Source organism: Oryctolagus cuniculus, chromosome 3 (assembly GCF_964237555.1).
Source record: "Oryctolagus cuniculus chromosome 3, mOryCun1.1, whole genome shotgun sequence".
NCBI lineage: Eukaryota > Metazoa > Chordata > Mammalia > Lagomorpha > Leporidae > Oryctolagus > Oryctolagus cuniculus.
The window spans coordinates 20605555-20622675 of record NC_091434.1 but is presented as its reverse complement, the minus strand read 5'-3'; the positions used below and the strand labels follow the sequence as shown (position 1 = coordinate 20622675).

General features: G+C 57.1%; 1 protein-coding gene across 1 annotated transcript; it reads right to left on the bottom strand.

Annotated features, from left to right (window-relative positions):
• Positions 1–1130: 1130 nt before the first annotated feature.
• Positions 1131–8751, bottom strand: PRKAG3 (protein kinase AMP-activated non-catalytic subunit gamma 3). Its single transcript, XM_002712482.4, has 14 exons — positions 8670–8751; positions 8367–8406; positions 7741–7896; positions 7013–7401; positions 6229–6310; positions 5806–5864; positions 5638–5683; positions 5462–5516; positions 5196–5322; positions 4877–5042; positions 3136–3173; positions 2844–2990; positions 2319–2552; positions 1131–1953 (listed from the first exon to the last, which is right to left on the bottom strand). Exons 1-13 carry the CDS (start codon positions 8700–8702, stop codon positions 2436–2438), a joined length of 1455 nt encoding a protein of 484 aa, XP_002712528.1. The 5' UTR covers positions 8703–8751; the 3' UTR covers positions 1131–1953; positions 2319–2435.
• Between the last annotated feature and the right edge of the window lie 8370 nt (positions 8752–17121).

The following is a 17121-nucleotide window of genomic DNA, read 5'->3' as shown; positions in this document are numbered from 1 at the left end:
AGCCAGCGCCAACTGGCCCTCGGGTGCGAGCAAAGTGTTGAGTGAGAAAACCCCACCATTCACCGCCCGATGGCTGAGGCACAGACGCGTCCACTCCGACCCTGGGAGGCAAAGTGGGCAGGACCACATTCGACCAAGTTTAGGAGCACAGCCAGACCTGCAGAGCCCACCACCACGTCGCGACCTTGACTTTGGAATTTCAAAAGCCTGATTCTCCAAGTGGGTGGCAGGAACTCAGGCCACACCGGACATACGGGACACACATGCAGGGGGTCTGGAAGATGGGTTTGAGAACAAGGACCCCCTTCCCACTGGTAGAGATTCCGGAGTTGGCAGGGAGTGGTGAGGAGCGAAGAGGAGAGTGTGGGGGTTTCTGGGGTCCTTGAGAACAGGGGGTTGAGAAAGGACCTGTCAAATAAGGAAAGGTCTGGGCTGCAGATCCGAGCATGTGCGCCTGGGACAGCCTCACCCAACTTCCTGAAGCCCAGGGCTCCCAGGGCTGGACCTAGAGTGTCCTGCAGGTCCCAAGTGCAGGAGGCTTCGTGGGAGTGAGGTCGCAACCGGCACTGACGACCAGTGACCAGCAACCTGGTGGAAGCCTGCTTTGGCAGGTGCTGGCACAGATGGGTGCTGATGGCTAAGGAGCAAAGTCTAGCACCACATAAAGCACCCCTCTCTCCCAATCTTGTTTTTTTTTTTTTTTTTTTTTTTTTTTTTTTTTTGACAGGCAGAGTGGACAGTGAGAGAGAGAGAGACAGAGAGAAAGGTCTTCCTTTGCCGTTGGTTCACCCTCCAATGGCCGCCGCGGCCGGCGCGCTGACGGCCGGCGCACCGCGCTGATCCGATGGCAGGAGCCAGGAGCCAGGTGCTTTTCCTGGTCTCCCATGGGGTGCAGGGCCCAAGCACCTGGGCCATCCTCCACTGCACTCCCTGGCCACAGCAGAGAGCTGGCCTGGAAGAGGGGCAACCGGGACAGAATCCGGCGCCCCGACCGGGACTAGAACCCGGTGTGCCGGCGCCGCTAGGCGGAGGATTAGCCTAGTGAGCCGTGGTGCCGGCCCTCTCTCCCGATCTTAACCCCGAATCGAAATGGGGTACACAGTGGAGATCAGGTTCACGGTAGAAATGAGTCTCGGTGTTAGACAAGTTATATTTCTCACAGCTTAGAGTTGGTAGATGGAGTGCTTCCTGCCATAGACATAGGTAGTTATGGTTTTGTTATAAACAAAAGGTAAAAAAGGAATTTTGGTGGAATACACTTTGGGTACAAAGGAAATGCCACTTGCAGCTTTTGCCGACTGCAGATTTTCGTTGGCGTTTTTGAATTCAGACAGCACAGGGATCTTGCCACAAGCTCAGGTTAGATGACTGTGCCATTTTGAGTGAGCCCTACTAAGAGCCGGTTTCGGGGATTGTTCTTTTTGCTTTTTCCGTTGCTTGTTCTCAGGGATCCGAATACAAGGCCACCCACCAGCAGGGACTGGCAGCCCTGCTCGCTGCGGAGAGCTAAGGGCTTTCTGGGGAAGCGCGGAGGGAGGACCCCACTCCGCAGGCAGCTCTGTAGTAACTGTGGCTCCGTGGTGACTCCCAGCAGCCCTGGAGCGACAATGCCGGGAGAGTCCGAGGACGGTGGTGAAGTTAGCCCCTGAATGACTAGCTGGGACTCCCAGGGGCTGGGGGTGTGAGTAGGGGGCAATCCCGAAGCCGAGGGACCTGGAGCCCCTGACTGACCCCATGGGCTGCAGGCTCACTGCTGCCCCCTAGGGCCAGTCCTGACCCAGGTGAGGGAAGGAATCCCGGCGGTCATGGAGCACAGGTGTCCCTGGGGCCATCCCAGAGGGTTGGTGCAGGGGCCTCCAGGCTTAGCTGTTCTCTTTCATCTCATCGTCCCATGGTGCAGTGGCTGCGCCCAAGGGCTTCTGGGAGCACAGGCAGGGAAAGGGCTGGAGACATCTGTGAGGGAGACAGAAGCAAAGACGGTGACCAGGCAAGGAGGGGGAGCTGCCTCCTACTGGGGAGTCCTGGGTGGAATTCATGCATGGAGATTCCACTCAGCAAGGGTTTGTTAGCTTGCTCCCTTGTCATGGATCTCCCAGCAGATGCTGTATTGCCAGCGAGACAGCGGGGACTCCATCCCAGGGCCCCTGAAATCCTTGTCTTTAGCTCATCCTCTGTCCCCTCACCCCCTCCCGGGAAGGCCTCCAGGACTTCGGCTGAGCATGGGACAAAGTGGTGGCTGGTGAGTTTCCATGGGGGCCACATGGAGTGGGCCCCAATCTGAGATCTGAGAGCCCAGAAAGACCCAGGGTGCAGCCTACCTGAACCAGACAGAGCTGAGCCAGCAAACGGGTGGGGAAGACGAAGGCCGAGTTCCCCCGGCTCCCTTCATTGGCTTCAGGTGCAGAAGGTGGCCCGGGAGGGAGGACTCAGTGTTCTCAGGCACCGAGGGCGTCGATGCCAGCAGGGCTGAGCACCAGCGCCTGCAGAATGTCGGAGAGGGAGACCACGCCCAGGAGATGCTGGGTCTCATCCACTAGCACCAGCCGGTGCACCTGTGGGCAGACCGTGCTCAGTGAGGGCGCAGAGCCAGGGGACCATGGCCATGGAAGAGGTCGGACCCAAGAAACAGGGTGAGGAAGTTGACGGGGCTGGGGACAGGGACGAGAGGGGATCTCCCAGGAAGCAGGCAGCCATGCAAGCTGGCTGTGGCCCTTGGCACCAGGGCCCCGTGGTCATGAAAAGAGTTGTCGGGAAGTGGAAGGACGGAGCAGGTGCACAGCGTACAGGAATAGAAGAACAGAGCTGTGTGGGGGTGGGGAGGCGCCTGGAGGCGCATGGGGTACCTGTTCCCGTGCAATCCTGTCGATGACTTCCCCCAGGGTCTCGTGGGGCTGGCAGGAGAGGACCCCCTCCAGGCACACTGTCCTCTGCCTCAGGGCTTCCCCCACACTCATGTCCAGGTGGTTGTAGGTTTGCTGGGCAGCCAGGTGCTGGGGTAGGGAACAAAGGGGGGCTCTTGGTCACTCCCCCGTTCAGGCTCCAGCCCCCCTCAGAAATGTCCCCCCATGTCTACCAAGTTCCCCTACTGGTGCTCACACCACCACCTCCCCCCCCCAGCTCCCCATCCACACTTACGATCACATCAAAGCGGGAGTAGAGGCCCACGACCTGACCTGCAGTAGGGGAGGGGCGGGGGAAAGGCAGGGAGAGGCTCACATCAGAACCCGGGTGCTGTGCTGGGGCAGACTTTGGGAATGAGCTCCCCGCCATGCCCCCAGGTCCCGGCTTCCTGATGAGTCATCGGGCCGCCACTTCCTAAACCCAGAGAGTGAGACGAGGCAGCACCGGGGCGCGGCGCCCCCTCAGGAACCTCTACCTCGGACATGCTGTCTGAACCCCATCAAGACTGTCTACATTCCCATCTACAGGAAGCTCAAGGACAGAGGAAGAGGGTGCAGGCCACCTCTGGGAGGCAAACGGACCCACCAAGGACAATGTATCACTGTCACGAAAATCAACAGGAAAAGGTCTCAAGGGACAAAAGACACAATGCAAGCTGTGGACCTTAACTGGCTCCTGGTCTGAACAAATCAGCGCTTAAAAAAAAAAGATGCTCTTGGCCGGCGCCGCGGCTCACTAGGCTAATCCTCTGCCTTGCGGCACCGGCACACCGGGTTCTAGTCCCGGTCGGGGCACCGGATTCTGTCCCGGTTGCCCCTCTTCCAGGCCAGCTCTCTGCTGTGGCCAGGGAGTGCAGTGGAGGATAGCCCAAGTGCTTGGGCCCTGCACCCCATGGGAGACCAGGAGAAGCACCTGGCTCCTGCCATCGGATCAGCGCGGTGCGCTGGCCACAGGGCGCCGGCCACGGCGGCCATTGGAGGGTGAACCAACGGCAAGGGAAGACCTTTCTCTCTGTCTCTCTCACTGTTCACTCTGCCTGGCAGAGTTAGTGAGAGAGAGAGAGACAGAAAGGTCTTCCTTCCGTTGGTTCACCCCCAAAATGGCTGCCATGGCCGGCGCACTGCGCTGATCCGAAGCCAGGTGCCAGGTGCTTCTCCTGGTCTCCCATGGGGTGCAGGGCCCAAGCACTTGGGCCATCCTCCACTGCACTCCCGGGCCACAGCAGAGAGCTGGTCTGGAAGAGGGGCAACCGGGACAGAATCTGGCGCCCTGACCGGGACTAGAACCCAGTGTGCCGGCGCCGCAAGGTGGAAGATTAGCCTAGTGAGCCGCGGTGCTGGCCATAATCTGCTTATTTTAAGAGAAGCAGATTTAAGCATTTATGGATGAAATGAGACAATGCTTGTAATTCACTTTAAATTGCTTCAAAAAAAATGAACTGCTGATGGCAATAAGTTATCAGCAGTTAATCCAGGCAATGGAAATATGGGGTTCATTATAGGATTTTTTTCTACCCTTTCATTCATTTGAAATTTTTCTTAATCAAAAATAAGTTCAAAACACTTCTTACTATCCAGCATTACCATGGTGATTTTAACTTTGAAGTATGTTACGGCCATCTTCCAGCTGAAGAAATAATCCCTCCCTCTAGCCCTTTTTCGGGACAGGAAATTGAGAGCTGGCTGGAGGCCCATGCTTGCGCGGCCTGTTTCGGGGGGATCTGATACTGACAACCTGGCTCCCAGCTGTTTCCTCTCGGCCCGCCCATTCTGTCGCTGACTTCACCATGTAAGCTCTCCAGGGGAGGCCCAGGGACGGCTGGTGGGAGGGTTCCCACTGCACCCGCGAGGGAGCTAAAGCACAGACAGGCTGAGTGGCTGCCGGGGTCTTCTGGCCACACAGACCCCTGCCCCTGCCCAGCATGCCCTCCCTCGCCCCTGCGCCAGCCAGAGCCCCTGGTCTTGGATGTGGGTACCTGATTCATTGATCACAGGCAGCGCAGACACGCGTCGGTCCACGAAGATGTCCAGAGCCGTCAGGACGGGCGCCGTTTCGAGCACCACGGCCAAGTCTCGGAATGTACCGATGCCCAGATCCTGGATAGTCCGGCAGAGGAAGGAGGGCCGGGGCAGCAGGGTACCCTGGATGGGGTGGGTTCGTGGTGGTGACCAGGGGCCGGTGGCCAGCCCCTGCAGGGCTCCCGCTCCTCCCCCCGCCCCATCCGAAGCTTGAAGGCTTCTCGGCCCCTCTGGCCTCTCCCCCACACCCTCTCGCTCGCCCGGAGCCAGCCTCACAAAGATGTGCAGGAACTTGAGCAGCCGCTTGTGCGTGAGGATGTAGAGCACGGTGCCCGAGACCGGGTCCAGCACAGGCAGCCGATGGATCCGGTTCTTGATGAGGGTGTAGACAGCTTCGAACAGGCTGCCGAGGTAGAAGCAGAAGTCTGAGGGCAGCTCCACCCCCGTCCCCTGCAAAGGGGAACAGGGCTGCCGAGGACAAGGAGGTTGGTTCAGGGCTGAGTGCGATCAAGGGGCTCGGGTGCATGGTGGGGGGTGCTTACCTGTCACTGGGTGAGATGGAGACCAGCGGCTTGAAGCAGCCTTGCAGGTAAATCTCTGTGGGCGAGCCTGAGTCAGCCCAGGGCACTGCGGCTGCAGACTCCCCCCTCCCCTCCCCTGCACCACTGCCGCACCCTCCCCCAGCCACACAGTCCGCTTTGGGGTCCCCTCTCCTCACCCCTCCAGGTCTCAATCTTGTGCTCTTCAATCTCGTAGATCTGGACCTACAGACACAGAGAGGCCCCCCGAAGTCAGAGGTGTGCCCCTCGGGCACCGGGCTCCTTGGAGACGCTCCCTCCACCCCTGCCCACCTGGGCGCCCCCAGGACCCCCAGCCCCTTCCTCACCAGCGGGGACCGGTAGTACCGATGCAGCACCAAGATGAAGTCTGTGATGGTCAGCATCCCTGCAGGGAGGGGGCGGAGGGCAGGGACATGGTCAGCCTTTCGGTGGCAAGCAGGTTGAGGGGTCACACGCCCTGGCCTGCCCTGCCAGTGTCCTTGTCCCAAGATGCAGTGCGATCGTGGAGAGACCACAGTGGGGCAGCCTCTCCCACGCCTGAGAAACGGGTCTCCTCATTCCTGCCTCTCCTTTCCTCTTTCGCTACTTAGCACCAGGGGCATCAAACCATTGGTCCCAACTCTCAGAGCGGGGAAACTGAGTCCAGATCCCTGCTGGCTGCTGGCCCTGGCCCCCCAGGCTTGGCTCAGCCTGGGGTCCCATTGCCAGCCCCTCCTGCTCTCCACGCCCTGCCCCCAGCCTCTCCTTACCCACAAAGCTCTGCTTCTTGCTGTCCCACAGTGGTGCTGCCCGCACGCCATTGGCCACCAGGGCAAAGAAGGCCTTCTTGATCTGAGGGCAGGGCAGGAAGTACAGGGGGTGAAACACCACGAAGTTTCAGACACCTCCCCCCACCTACTCGCCTGCAGGCTGAGCCCTCTATGTCCCATGTACAGTTGGGTATAGCTGGCCCGTCACGGTCATGGCACACACTGGCACACACAGCAGTCACTGTGGATCTGTTTGCTGCATGGGTTGGGCTGCCAGAGGCACTGAGGGGTCAGGCACACCAGGGTTCTTGGAAATCCATAGACTCAGTTTTGCTACTCCAAGTCCTAGAGTTTACATAGTCCGTAGAGATTTACATAGTATTTGCATATTTGCTTCCATTTTTTTCCCCCTAAATAGATTGGATATTGACTCATTTGAGCCTCACCTCAAGCAACCCCATTCTACGTGCCGGTTGTATTTTTTGGGTACTGTGATGAAGACATGTGCTCACCATTCACCAGAGACCAACTGTGTACTTGTGATCAATACCTGTCCCATGTTTCAGGACCACCCCACCCCCACCCCGGCTCATGCTCATTCTATTTCTCCTGGAGTATACCCTGCCTGTGCTAAGGTTAGAGCTACAGGTCCTAAGGTGAGCTCTTTGGAAACATAAGCCACTCCCCCACCCAGCCCCCCTGTCTGCGTGATGAAGGGGACTTGGTGGGGCCAGTGCTGTGAGGCTGGAGACCAAACTCAGACAGCGCCGCACCGTGGCCTCACCTCCAGCGTGGTGTCAAAGATGACCAGCTTGGAGCTGGTTGCCATGGCATCATAGCAGGTGTGCTCCTGCATGAAGTGCATGTAGACCTGGGCCCCGGGCTTCTGCAGCTCGTCATCCCAGCCGAGGCTGAGCAGTGGGGCCTGTGGGGATGGGCACGGGGCTGGCCTCTCTTCCACCATGCCTTCCAGCTCGCAGCCCCAGTCTTCTGAGGCTGGAAACGCCGCGGCCAACTCCCCATCGTCTGTGCCGGAGCCTGCGGCTGAGGCTGCACAGTCAGGCGGCTGGCAGTCCCACCCGGCGGCTGGGGTGCCCACCCCGGCCAAGGGTGTGGACTCAGGGAATGTGGCTTCCGGCCCGGTGGACTCAGCAGCTGGCCTGGCCCGGGGACCTGTTGGGGGAGGGGAGGGAGAAGACAGTAACTGCATCTTCCAACTCACTTTCTCATCAGCTGTCTTGGTTGATGTCACAGCAGCCACACCCAGCCTGGATGCTGCAGCCCCAGTGTGCAGGTGGAGAGCTGAGTCTGAGAGTCACGCCAGGAGGTGGCCCGGTCCCGTCTCTCTGAGTTGGCCATGTGGAGTCCCCTGCTCGTCAATGCGTTTGTTCTCGTGTGGGGAGACCAAAGCCACAAGGTCTAACTGTGTGACGGAGAGCCTTGCCCAGGGCTCAGCCTCTCAGACTCCCCACTGCCCTGGCTCCTGCTCCCCAGAACTGGCCTTGGCCTTACCTTCCCCCACGCCTGGTGGCTCCCCTTTCTCCACAGCCTCCTGCTTCGTCCATCTTGAAGCCTTCGTGCCCCGTTTCCCGCAGAGTCTTTCTGAGCTGGTGGTCACGGCTGGCGACGGCCATGAGTCACCGTCTCTCTCTTCTAGAAAGCTGATTTCTGGAAAGGGAAATGGGTCTGTTGATTAATACAACCCGATCAATCAATCAATCAAAGGCTACCAGCGACAACACTGAGCACTTGCAAGCTTCCAGAGAGCTCGTCGCCAACGTATTTCAAGACTCAGTATAGCCTGCTAAGGGAGGCATTATCATCATCCCTGTTGTACTAGTGAGGGCCAGGGGTTCAGAGAGGTGGAGCGAATTGCTACAAGTCACACAGCTAAGAAGAGGCAGAGTCGGCACTGAGCTCCAAGTCTTCAGCTATCCGATGCCCCTGCTGTTCTGAAAAGAGGGACGAGAAGTGGAGAGGCTCTTGCCTGGGGACAGGAGGAAGCAGTACCGAGGAGAAAGAAGGGGAAGGAGAGAAAGACAAAATCCAGTTGCGGTGGGGCTGGGTGTTGCATCCCAGAAAGGTGGGGGACAAAGGATGTGGCAGAAGGGGCCCGGGAAAGGACGAAGTCCACCCACCTTGAGGCTCAGGGCCCCCGAGGCTGCTCCAGGATGGGATCTGTGAGAAAAACCAGTGTCTGAGGGGTGAGGAGGTCCTCACACCCCCCGCCCCCTGCACAAGCACACGCAGCCACACACGCACAGCCAGAGGCCATGGAACACACAGACACACACATCCGGCCACTCCTGGACCCTGGCAGAGCCACCAGGCACCTCCTGGCCTGCGCACGCACACACACACACACAGAGAAAAGCCAGGCCAGACACACAGGGGCGGCCGCACGCACAGGCGCCCACCGTGGAACCCCTGGGACCCCGTACCCTGCGCAGAGCGGGCTCCAGCTCCGGCTCCATGCGGCCAGCCCCGAGCACGGAGAGCGAGTGCGCGGCACTGTGGCTGGGCGGTACTATTCTGGGCCTGGCTCCTGGCCCTCAGCCCGGCCCGGATCGGGTTCTCTCTGATTGGGTGTCCGGCCGCGGGGAGGGAGGTGTCAGCCCCACTCAGCTGCTGCAGCTCCGCAGCCTACAGGGTGGGCGGGTGCGGAGGGAAGGGGTGCACCTGGGAATCCTGATTGATGCCTGCCCCTCGCAGAGAGCCTGCTAGAGAGACCCTGCTGTGGAGGGAGGTGGCTTGGCGTGCTGTGGGGTTGTGGGCGCTGGGAGGAGGCCCTCTCCCACCTTCGCTGGGGCGGGCGGGGAAGTGGAGGTGGTTGAGTTCCATTTGCTCCCCTGTGTGTGGTTCAACCAGGCTGGTGCTGAAGTTAGGACAATTGCAGGGACAACTGGAGACAAGGCCAGACGGGGGCTGGGAGGGTGGGGCTGGGAGAGCCGGCAGTGTCTCCATTGGCATCCCGAGAGTGTGTCCCTGTCTCGGAGGTGGAGAGCTGGCGGCGGGGGGGGAGGGGGAGGGGGCTCTGGGCCTGCACCTGTCCACAGTGGAAGAGGCACCTGTGTCTCTGTGGCTGGGAGGCGTGCCCAGCTGTGCAGGAGCCCCAGCCCCCAGCGGCCTGGGCGGATGGCTCCTACATCCCCTGGTGCCAGTGGGATCCCAGCCTGGCTCTGGTGGCTGCCCGCCCCCTTCCTTGGCATTCCTGGGGCCTGAGTCAGTGTCCAAATGGGGACTGCTGACCCAGCTGCTCTGGCTCCGCTGCCCCGCCCCTCCCCTCCTCGCCTCCTTCCAGCTCCTGCCACCCCAGCCAGGTTTCGCCGGGTTCTTGCTGAATGTATTGAGCAGATTTCCCATCATCCCTCAATGCGCCTGGGCTGCCTGGGGGCCAGGGTGGGGCGTGGAGGAGAACGGAGAAGGAGGGCACTGTGCCTTCTCATGCCTGTTGCGGCTGGGATAGGATCTCTGTGGCCTGTCCCTGTCTGGCCCCGGATGATGGAACTTCCAAAGCAGAGTTCGTGGGGACAGATCAGACAGTGGGAAGGCCAGGGGACCACCCTGGGGGTCATGATGGAGAGGACCTGGAAAGCCCCCACTCCCAGCTCCCAGCCCGCCCCCTTAGGCCCTGGGCCCCCTCCATAGCCAACCAGATACAGAACAGGCGTGGTGCACACAATTGCCTTTCCCTGCTGTATTCCATTCTCTCTGCTCCACGCTGCAGGGCCAGTAGCAGGCCCTCCTCTTTCAGGAAGTCTTCCCGGATTGCATCTCTCCAACTGCACTGATAGTGCCCATCTCTGTGGAGAGCCAGGCAGCATTTATGTGGCCAGAATATGTTGACTAGCTGTGATGAAAAGCCAGACTTGAGAGCAGACAGACCCAGTGGAAGCAGTTTCCCTGTGTGCTTGCCACACAGCCTTGGAAAGTGTTTGTTTTCTCTGAGCCTGTTTCCTGGAGCACGTTATGAGGTTGCAGACATTCCGTGAGGGAGACTGCCAGTCGCCCTCCAATGCCGTTTTTCTTTGCTTCCTTTAGTAACAGAATTGTGTGACTTTTAGCTGGAATCATTCCCCATAAAAAGACTTAGCTCCCCAACCTGCCTTGCAGCAAAACGTGCTCGTGCAGCCAAGTGTGGCCTATGTGATGTGAGTAGAAGGGGTGGAAGCAATTTCCAGGTCAGGCCTGAAGCAAAAGAGGCATGAGTTACCCTCTCCCTTTTCCCTTTCTGGTGGTTGGAATGCGAATGTGATGGCAGGAGCTAAGGCATCTACCTTGTACGCAAGTTGGAAAACATTTGTGAAGGGTTCCTGAGTCAGTCTCCCAGCTTTACAGTCTACAGACTATTATGTAAAAGACAAATCAGCTTTCTTCTGTGTTTACAGAAAGCTTTTACTTAATAAATATACATCTCACAGGTACAGCTTTTGGAATATAGGAGTTCTTCTCCCCATAACCACCCTCCCACCCCCAAACTGTCCCACCTCCTACTCCCTCTCCAATCCCATTCTTCATTAAGGTCCATTTTTAATTATCTTTATATACAGAAGAACAGCTCTATACTAAGTAAAGATTTCAACAGATCGCACCCACACAGACACACAAAGTATAGAGTACTGTTTGAAGTCTAGTTTTACTGTTAATTCTCATAGTACAACACACTAAGGACAGAGATCCTACACGGGGAGCAGGTACACAGTGACTCCTGTTGTTGATTTAACAATTGACACTCTTGTTTATGGCATCAGTAATCACCCGAGGCTCTTGTCATGAGCTGCCAAGGCTGTGGAAGCCTCTTGAGTTCACAAGCTCCGACCTTATTTAGACAAGGTCATAGTCAAAGTGGAAGTTCTCCCTTCAGAGAAAGGCACCTCCTCCTTTGATGGCCCATTCTTTCTGCTAGGATCCCACTCGCAGAGATCTTTCGTGTAGGTCCTTTGTTGCCACAGTGCCTTGGCTCTCCATGCCTGCAGTGAGAAGTTTTCTTCTCGAAGACATCTTTAAACCGCGCCTTTGGTTCGGCAGTCACACCCATCTCCTAACACATGCAGGATGCCGCATCTGAAGTGGTGCTACATGGAGAGCCTGAAACAGTGACCCTGCTTTAGAGACTGGAGAGCAGAGAGCGGGGAGTAAGAAGCGAGTGTTGCTTTGTTTCAGGAACACAGCACTCACGGAAACTGGCCGGAGAGCCGCAGGCCGTTGGTGTGTGCTGGCTGCTGCCTGGTTCGGCCAGCCAAGTCCTACAAGCTGGAGGCACGGGGCTCGGTTAGAAGAGGTGGTTTAGGGGTCAGTGCGGTGGCACAGCAGGTTAAGCCGCCACCTGCGACACCAGACGCCAGCGTCCCGTGTGCTCCACCTCCAGTCCAGCTCCCTCTGAACGCCCCTGGGAAAGCAGCAGAGGATGGTCCAAGTGTTTGGGTCCCTGTACCCATGCGGAAGACCTGGATGGAGGTCCAGACTCCTGGCTTCGGCCTGGCCCATTTGTTGGGCCATTTGGGGAGTGAACCAGTGAATTGGAAAATAAATAAACCTTAAATTTTTTTTTTCCAAAATTTGAGAGGCAGGGATGGAAACAGCCACAGAGAGACACAGAAAGACCACCATGGCCAGGTTGGGGGCGGAAGCTGGGGGCCAGGAACTCAAGCTGGGTCTCCCACGTGGGTGGCAGGAACCCAACTACTTGAGCAACCACCAGTGCCTCCCAGGTCTGCATTAGCAGGAAGCTGGAGTCAGGATCCGGGGCTGGGACTCGAACCCGGGCACTGCATTGCAGGATGTGGACGACTTAAAGGCAGGCTGACTGCCCCATGTCTCGAGTTCTCGTGTGTAATCAACCCACTCTCACGACAATGAACCCATTTCCCGTGATAAGGACCTGCTCCGTCATGGTTACTTGGATCCATTTGTGAAGGCAGACACCCGTACCACGTCACCTCTGCAAGGACCCATCTCCCAACTCTGTGGCTTTGGGGACAAGCTTTTGACATAAGAACTTACAAACCCTAGCACTCCCCTACTCCCACTCTGCTTTGCCCACCTAGCCTGTATTGCTAAGGGAAATCAACCTCTGGGACTGGTGCTGTGGCATAGCGGGTAAAGCTGTCTCCTGCAGTGCCGGCATCCCATATGGGTGCCAGTTCGAGTCCCAGCTGCTCCACTCCGATCCAGCTCTCTGCTGTGGCCTGGGAAAGCAGTAGAAGATGGCCCAAGTCCTTGGACCCCTGCACTCGTGTGGGAGACCTGGAAGAAGCTCCTGGCTCCTGGCTTCGGATTGGCACAGCTCTGGCCATTGTGGCCAACTGGGGAGTGAAGCAGCAGATGGAAGACCTCTCTCTTTCTCTCTACCTCTCCTCCTCTCTCTGTGTAACTCTTTCAAATACATAAATAAATCTTAAAAAAAAAAATCAGCCTCTGTCTCATCTAGCCTCTCTTCATTCACACATCCACTTTGCGCTGTGCAAATGAAGACCCTTCGTGTCTATGCAGCACGTGGCATTGAGTAGACGCCGTGCACACCACGTTCCATGCGATACCCCACTCGATCCCTTGCAACCCTAGGACGTAAATATTTTTCTTACTGCAGTGATACAGATGAGAAGACCGAGGCATAAATAGAGTAAGTAATTTGATCAAAATCTCAAAGCTAGGGAGATGGAGCAAGCATTAACCCCGGGCTGCCTGGACTGCCTGGTGCCCACAACTTAACCGCTCGGCTTTATGGAAAGCACAGATCATGCAAAAAATATATGTGCTCAGTAAGTGGTTACTATTATTATTACCTGGCCACCTGCTTCCAGTGTTGCTACACCTCCAGCCGCGTAGGTTGTCCTCAAGTTCAGGGTCTGGAAGGACTTGGGCTGGGGGCTGACAGTGGCGCTGCTCTACACTGAGACCCCCCCCCCCCGCCCCGCGCGCCCCGATTTTCCAGTTCCGGCCCTGCCCTGTGTTGTCCTTTGATTCTTGGAATTCCCCTCCTGCTCTCGCCGCCAGCCGGGCCCCCACCCAGCCCCTTTGGCAAGGCAAGAATCAACAGACGCAACTGGCCACAGCCGGGTAACCAATCCTCCGTGGGTGATTGATTTTCGCCTGTGGCCGTGCGATCGTATTTCCTGAAGGCTGTGTAATCGGGGCCCTGCATCCTGACCCCACGGCGGGATTGGCTGCCGCCTCCGGGGAGCTGATTTGCCTGGGACATCGAGTTGGGGATCCTGTTTAGGTGTTATTTTTATATCAGACGGAGAAAAACAGCTTGCAGAGGCCAAGGGAGCCGCCTGGAGGGGACCCATAGCTGATAAATCATAAGCGAAGTCTCGCGTGCCAGAGAAGCTGGGAGGCGGCGAGCGCAAGTCTTCCTGTCTGTCACCCAGATGCCTCGGCTCCCGCCCTGTCTGTGCGCGGCTGCGCAGAGCTGCGCCGGGGCCAGCGTCTCCAGGACCTGGACAGAACCCACAGCCGGTTAATGCAGTCTTGTCTGCCCCGAGCCCTGCTCCACCGGTTTCCGTTCTGTGGGCTGGGGTGGGGGTGGGGAGTCGTATGGGCAGAAGTTGATTTGCTCCCCCAGGATCCCTTTACTCTTCTTTGGGGGGAAGCTCCTAGGTTTCCCTTTTAGGGAACCACGATTTGGAGCAAGTGCTGTGGGAAGGAGTTCCGTGGGGGGTTCCAGGAGGTATTCCTCTGGTTCAGACTGAGCCAGTGAGCACAGCAAGTGCCCCTGGTTACAGTGAGGGGGAGGGGCATTGGCAGAATCAGTCCACCCAGGGCAAGTCCCGAGATGTTTGCTACCAGGAACTCCTTCGCACTGGAACGGGAGCTGTGAGGATGTAGGTGTGGAGATTCTAGGGGTTACCGTGCGGAGTGGGGCAACCTGAGGACGAAGCCAACACAGAGGGCAAAGAGCCATGGTGAAAAAGACCGGGTCCTCCTGCCATTCACTGCAGTCCTGGGTCACACTGTACCTGAAGACCTCCCACCGGGGTTCTCAGTTCAGGAACCCACAGAATCTTCTCGTTTAGTGCTGTTTGAATTGGGACGTATGTCACCTGCAGCTCAAAGAGTTCTCATTGATATCAGAGTTAACAGAGGCCTGGGCACCTGCACAGGCTCTGGGGACGTGGGGTGTGAATTCAGCCACAGCAAGGTCTCAAGATATAGGGGGCATTTGAAAAACAATTCAAAGGGTGAGCATTAATTATTTTTAGAGATCTTATTTATTTATTTGAGAGGTAGAGTTACAGACAGAGAGAGGGAGAGACAGAGAAAAAGGAGAGTGAGCATTTTGATACAGCAGTAAAGACCCTGTTTGGGATGCCCGCATCTCCTATCAGACTGCCTGGGTTTGCGTCTCAGCTCTGCTCGCCCATTCCACCTTTCTGCCAATGTGCACCTCGGGAAGCAGAAGTTGGTCAAGTCTTGAGACCCCGCGACTCACATGGGAGACCCTGGATTGAGTTCCAGGTTCCTGGCTTTGGCCTGGCCCGCCCTGGCTTGTTATCAGCAACTGGGGAGAACAACCAGCAGATGGAAGATCTCTCTCTTTCTGCCTTTCAAATACAACATGAAAAAGGAAAGGCAATTAGCGTAAACCAAGGGGGCGGGGGCGGTGCTGCTCAGTGAAAATGGCGGACGAGACTGGGGCTAGGTTTTCTGGGAGGCTTCCTAGGAAGCCAAGTCTGGAAATCACCAGCAGGGAGTCCTTGAGCCCCGGCATGTGCCAGCACCGGGACCAGCAGCCTACGTTGAAATGAAAGCCGGTCGAGGAGGGGAGGGGAGGCTTTCCCTGTTCATCGCCTCCAGCAGGAAGTGGTGCACCTGCTGCCGGGTTTTCCGTTTCAAGGGTGGCGCCTTCCGGGAGGGAAAAGAGTACCGTGCAAGATTGGGACACTGCGGCGGGCCACTCCGTCAGCAAACACCTCTGTCCTTCCGCTGCCACAGCCGCAGGCCGGGGTACTCAGAGAGGTCCCTCCAGGGTTCCTCACGGTGGCAAAAAGAAGGTGTGGCTGCACCCCTCCAGGACCCATGAAGTTGCCATGCCAACTCCCTGCAGAGGCTGGTGAGAGAGGGCTGATCAGGGCTGGCGCAGAACCGCAGTGGGTTGAGCCGCCTCTTGGGGCGCCAGCATCCACTTCAGAACTCCAGTTTGAGTCCCGGCTGCTGCACTTCCGATCCCGGCTAACGCTCCCTGCTGATGCACCTGGGGAAGCAGCAGAGGATGGCCCAAGTGCTCGGGCCCTGCCACCCATGGGGAAGACCTGGATGGAGTTCCTGGCTCCTGGCTTCAGCCTGGATCAGCCCTGGCTGTTGTGGTCATGTGGGGAGTGACCCAGCAGACCTTTCTCTCCTCTGTACAGAGTGACCTTGTGGCTACATGGATGGATCACTGAAATAAAATGATGGTTGAAATAAAAAGCCTTTCACTAAAAAAGCAAGCAAACAAACAAACAAACAAAAAAACTAGATAACATATAAATAGCATCTTTTTAAAAAAAAAAAGATTTATTTGATTTATTTATTTGAAAGAGTTACAGAGAGAGGTGTTCTGTCTGCTGGGTCACTCCCCAAATGGTTGGAGCTGAGCAGATTTGATCTGAAGCCAGGAGCCAGGAGCTTCCTTCAGGTCTCCCATGTGGGTGCAGGGGCGCCCTCCACTGCTTTCCCGGGCGCATCAGTAGGGAACTGGATCTCAAGTGGAGCAGCCGGGACTCAAACCATTGTCCATATGGGATGCCGGTGCTACAGGCTGGAGCTTTAACCCGCTGTGCCACAGCGCCGGCCCCTCAATAGCATCTTCTTAAAAACACTGAAAAATAATATCGTAAAGACTTAGTGGACCTAACTGAGAGGAAAATGGGCACACAGCAGCACTGGGGAGAAAAGAAGTGGACTTTGGCCTAGGGCACCTGCCAGTTCTAGCGAGAGCCATGTGTTGGGATGGGGGCTGGGACTCACACAAGCTGGGAGTTTGACCGGGGACCCCATCTCTGTGGGGAATATCACAGGACTACACCCTCGGAGTTAAGGTAACCTAGAAACAAACCAGCTGTTAGTGTGTTTACAAAGCATGTCTCTGAACGTGCAGGGAGTGTCAGACCTTAACCTTGGTGCAAGGGGCGCAGGGCTGAGTCAGTACTGATCCCACGTGCCTGGTGGAAGCGAACATGAGTGTTCTCCAGAGAAAATTAACTTCTTCCAGGGCCACACATGAGCTCGGCCAGACCCAGCACACGGGAGGATAACGGTACACAGCCTTGAGTGAGAGCCAGAAGCGCCGACAGCCATCAGGAAGGGACCCACGTCAACTGGAGAACGGGGTGATCAGACACCTTCTAATGACGTACTTCTTGTACTTAGAGAAATATAAGGCGAGTTTGGGCAAATATGCAGTAAACAGGAAATTCTGAAAAGCAACAGAGCAGCTTTGGAGCAAGGGAATACAATGTCTAGAAATGAAAATGAGGTGAAAGTAAAAAAAAGGAATAGATGAATGTAGCCACAGATTAAACACAGCCTAACCCAAATACGCAGAGACCCGGACACCACCGCCCAGGGCAGCCCAGGAGTGCAGTTCCCGGATTGAGACCCACTGTCTCTGAAGGCAGGCTGTGGCAGCCGGGTAACCACAGCCACAAGCAGTAGGCAGATCTGTGCAGCTTGGCCGACATAATCTGGGAATGTATTGGTTCCCTTAGGTGGGCCCCCAGTGGATCGAGTGTCTGATACGTTTTCCCCGATGACTTAGCTCTGCTGTCCTCTAGCGCCAGCTTCCAGTACAAGGTGGCGTAGCAGCTCTCCCCTTAGCCACGCCCATGACATTCAGAACAGAGGCCATCTTTCTCGGCACCTTCTTTAAGGAAGGAAGCATCTCGCAAAGCCCTCAGTGGGCTGTGCGCC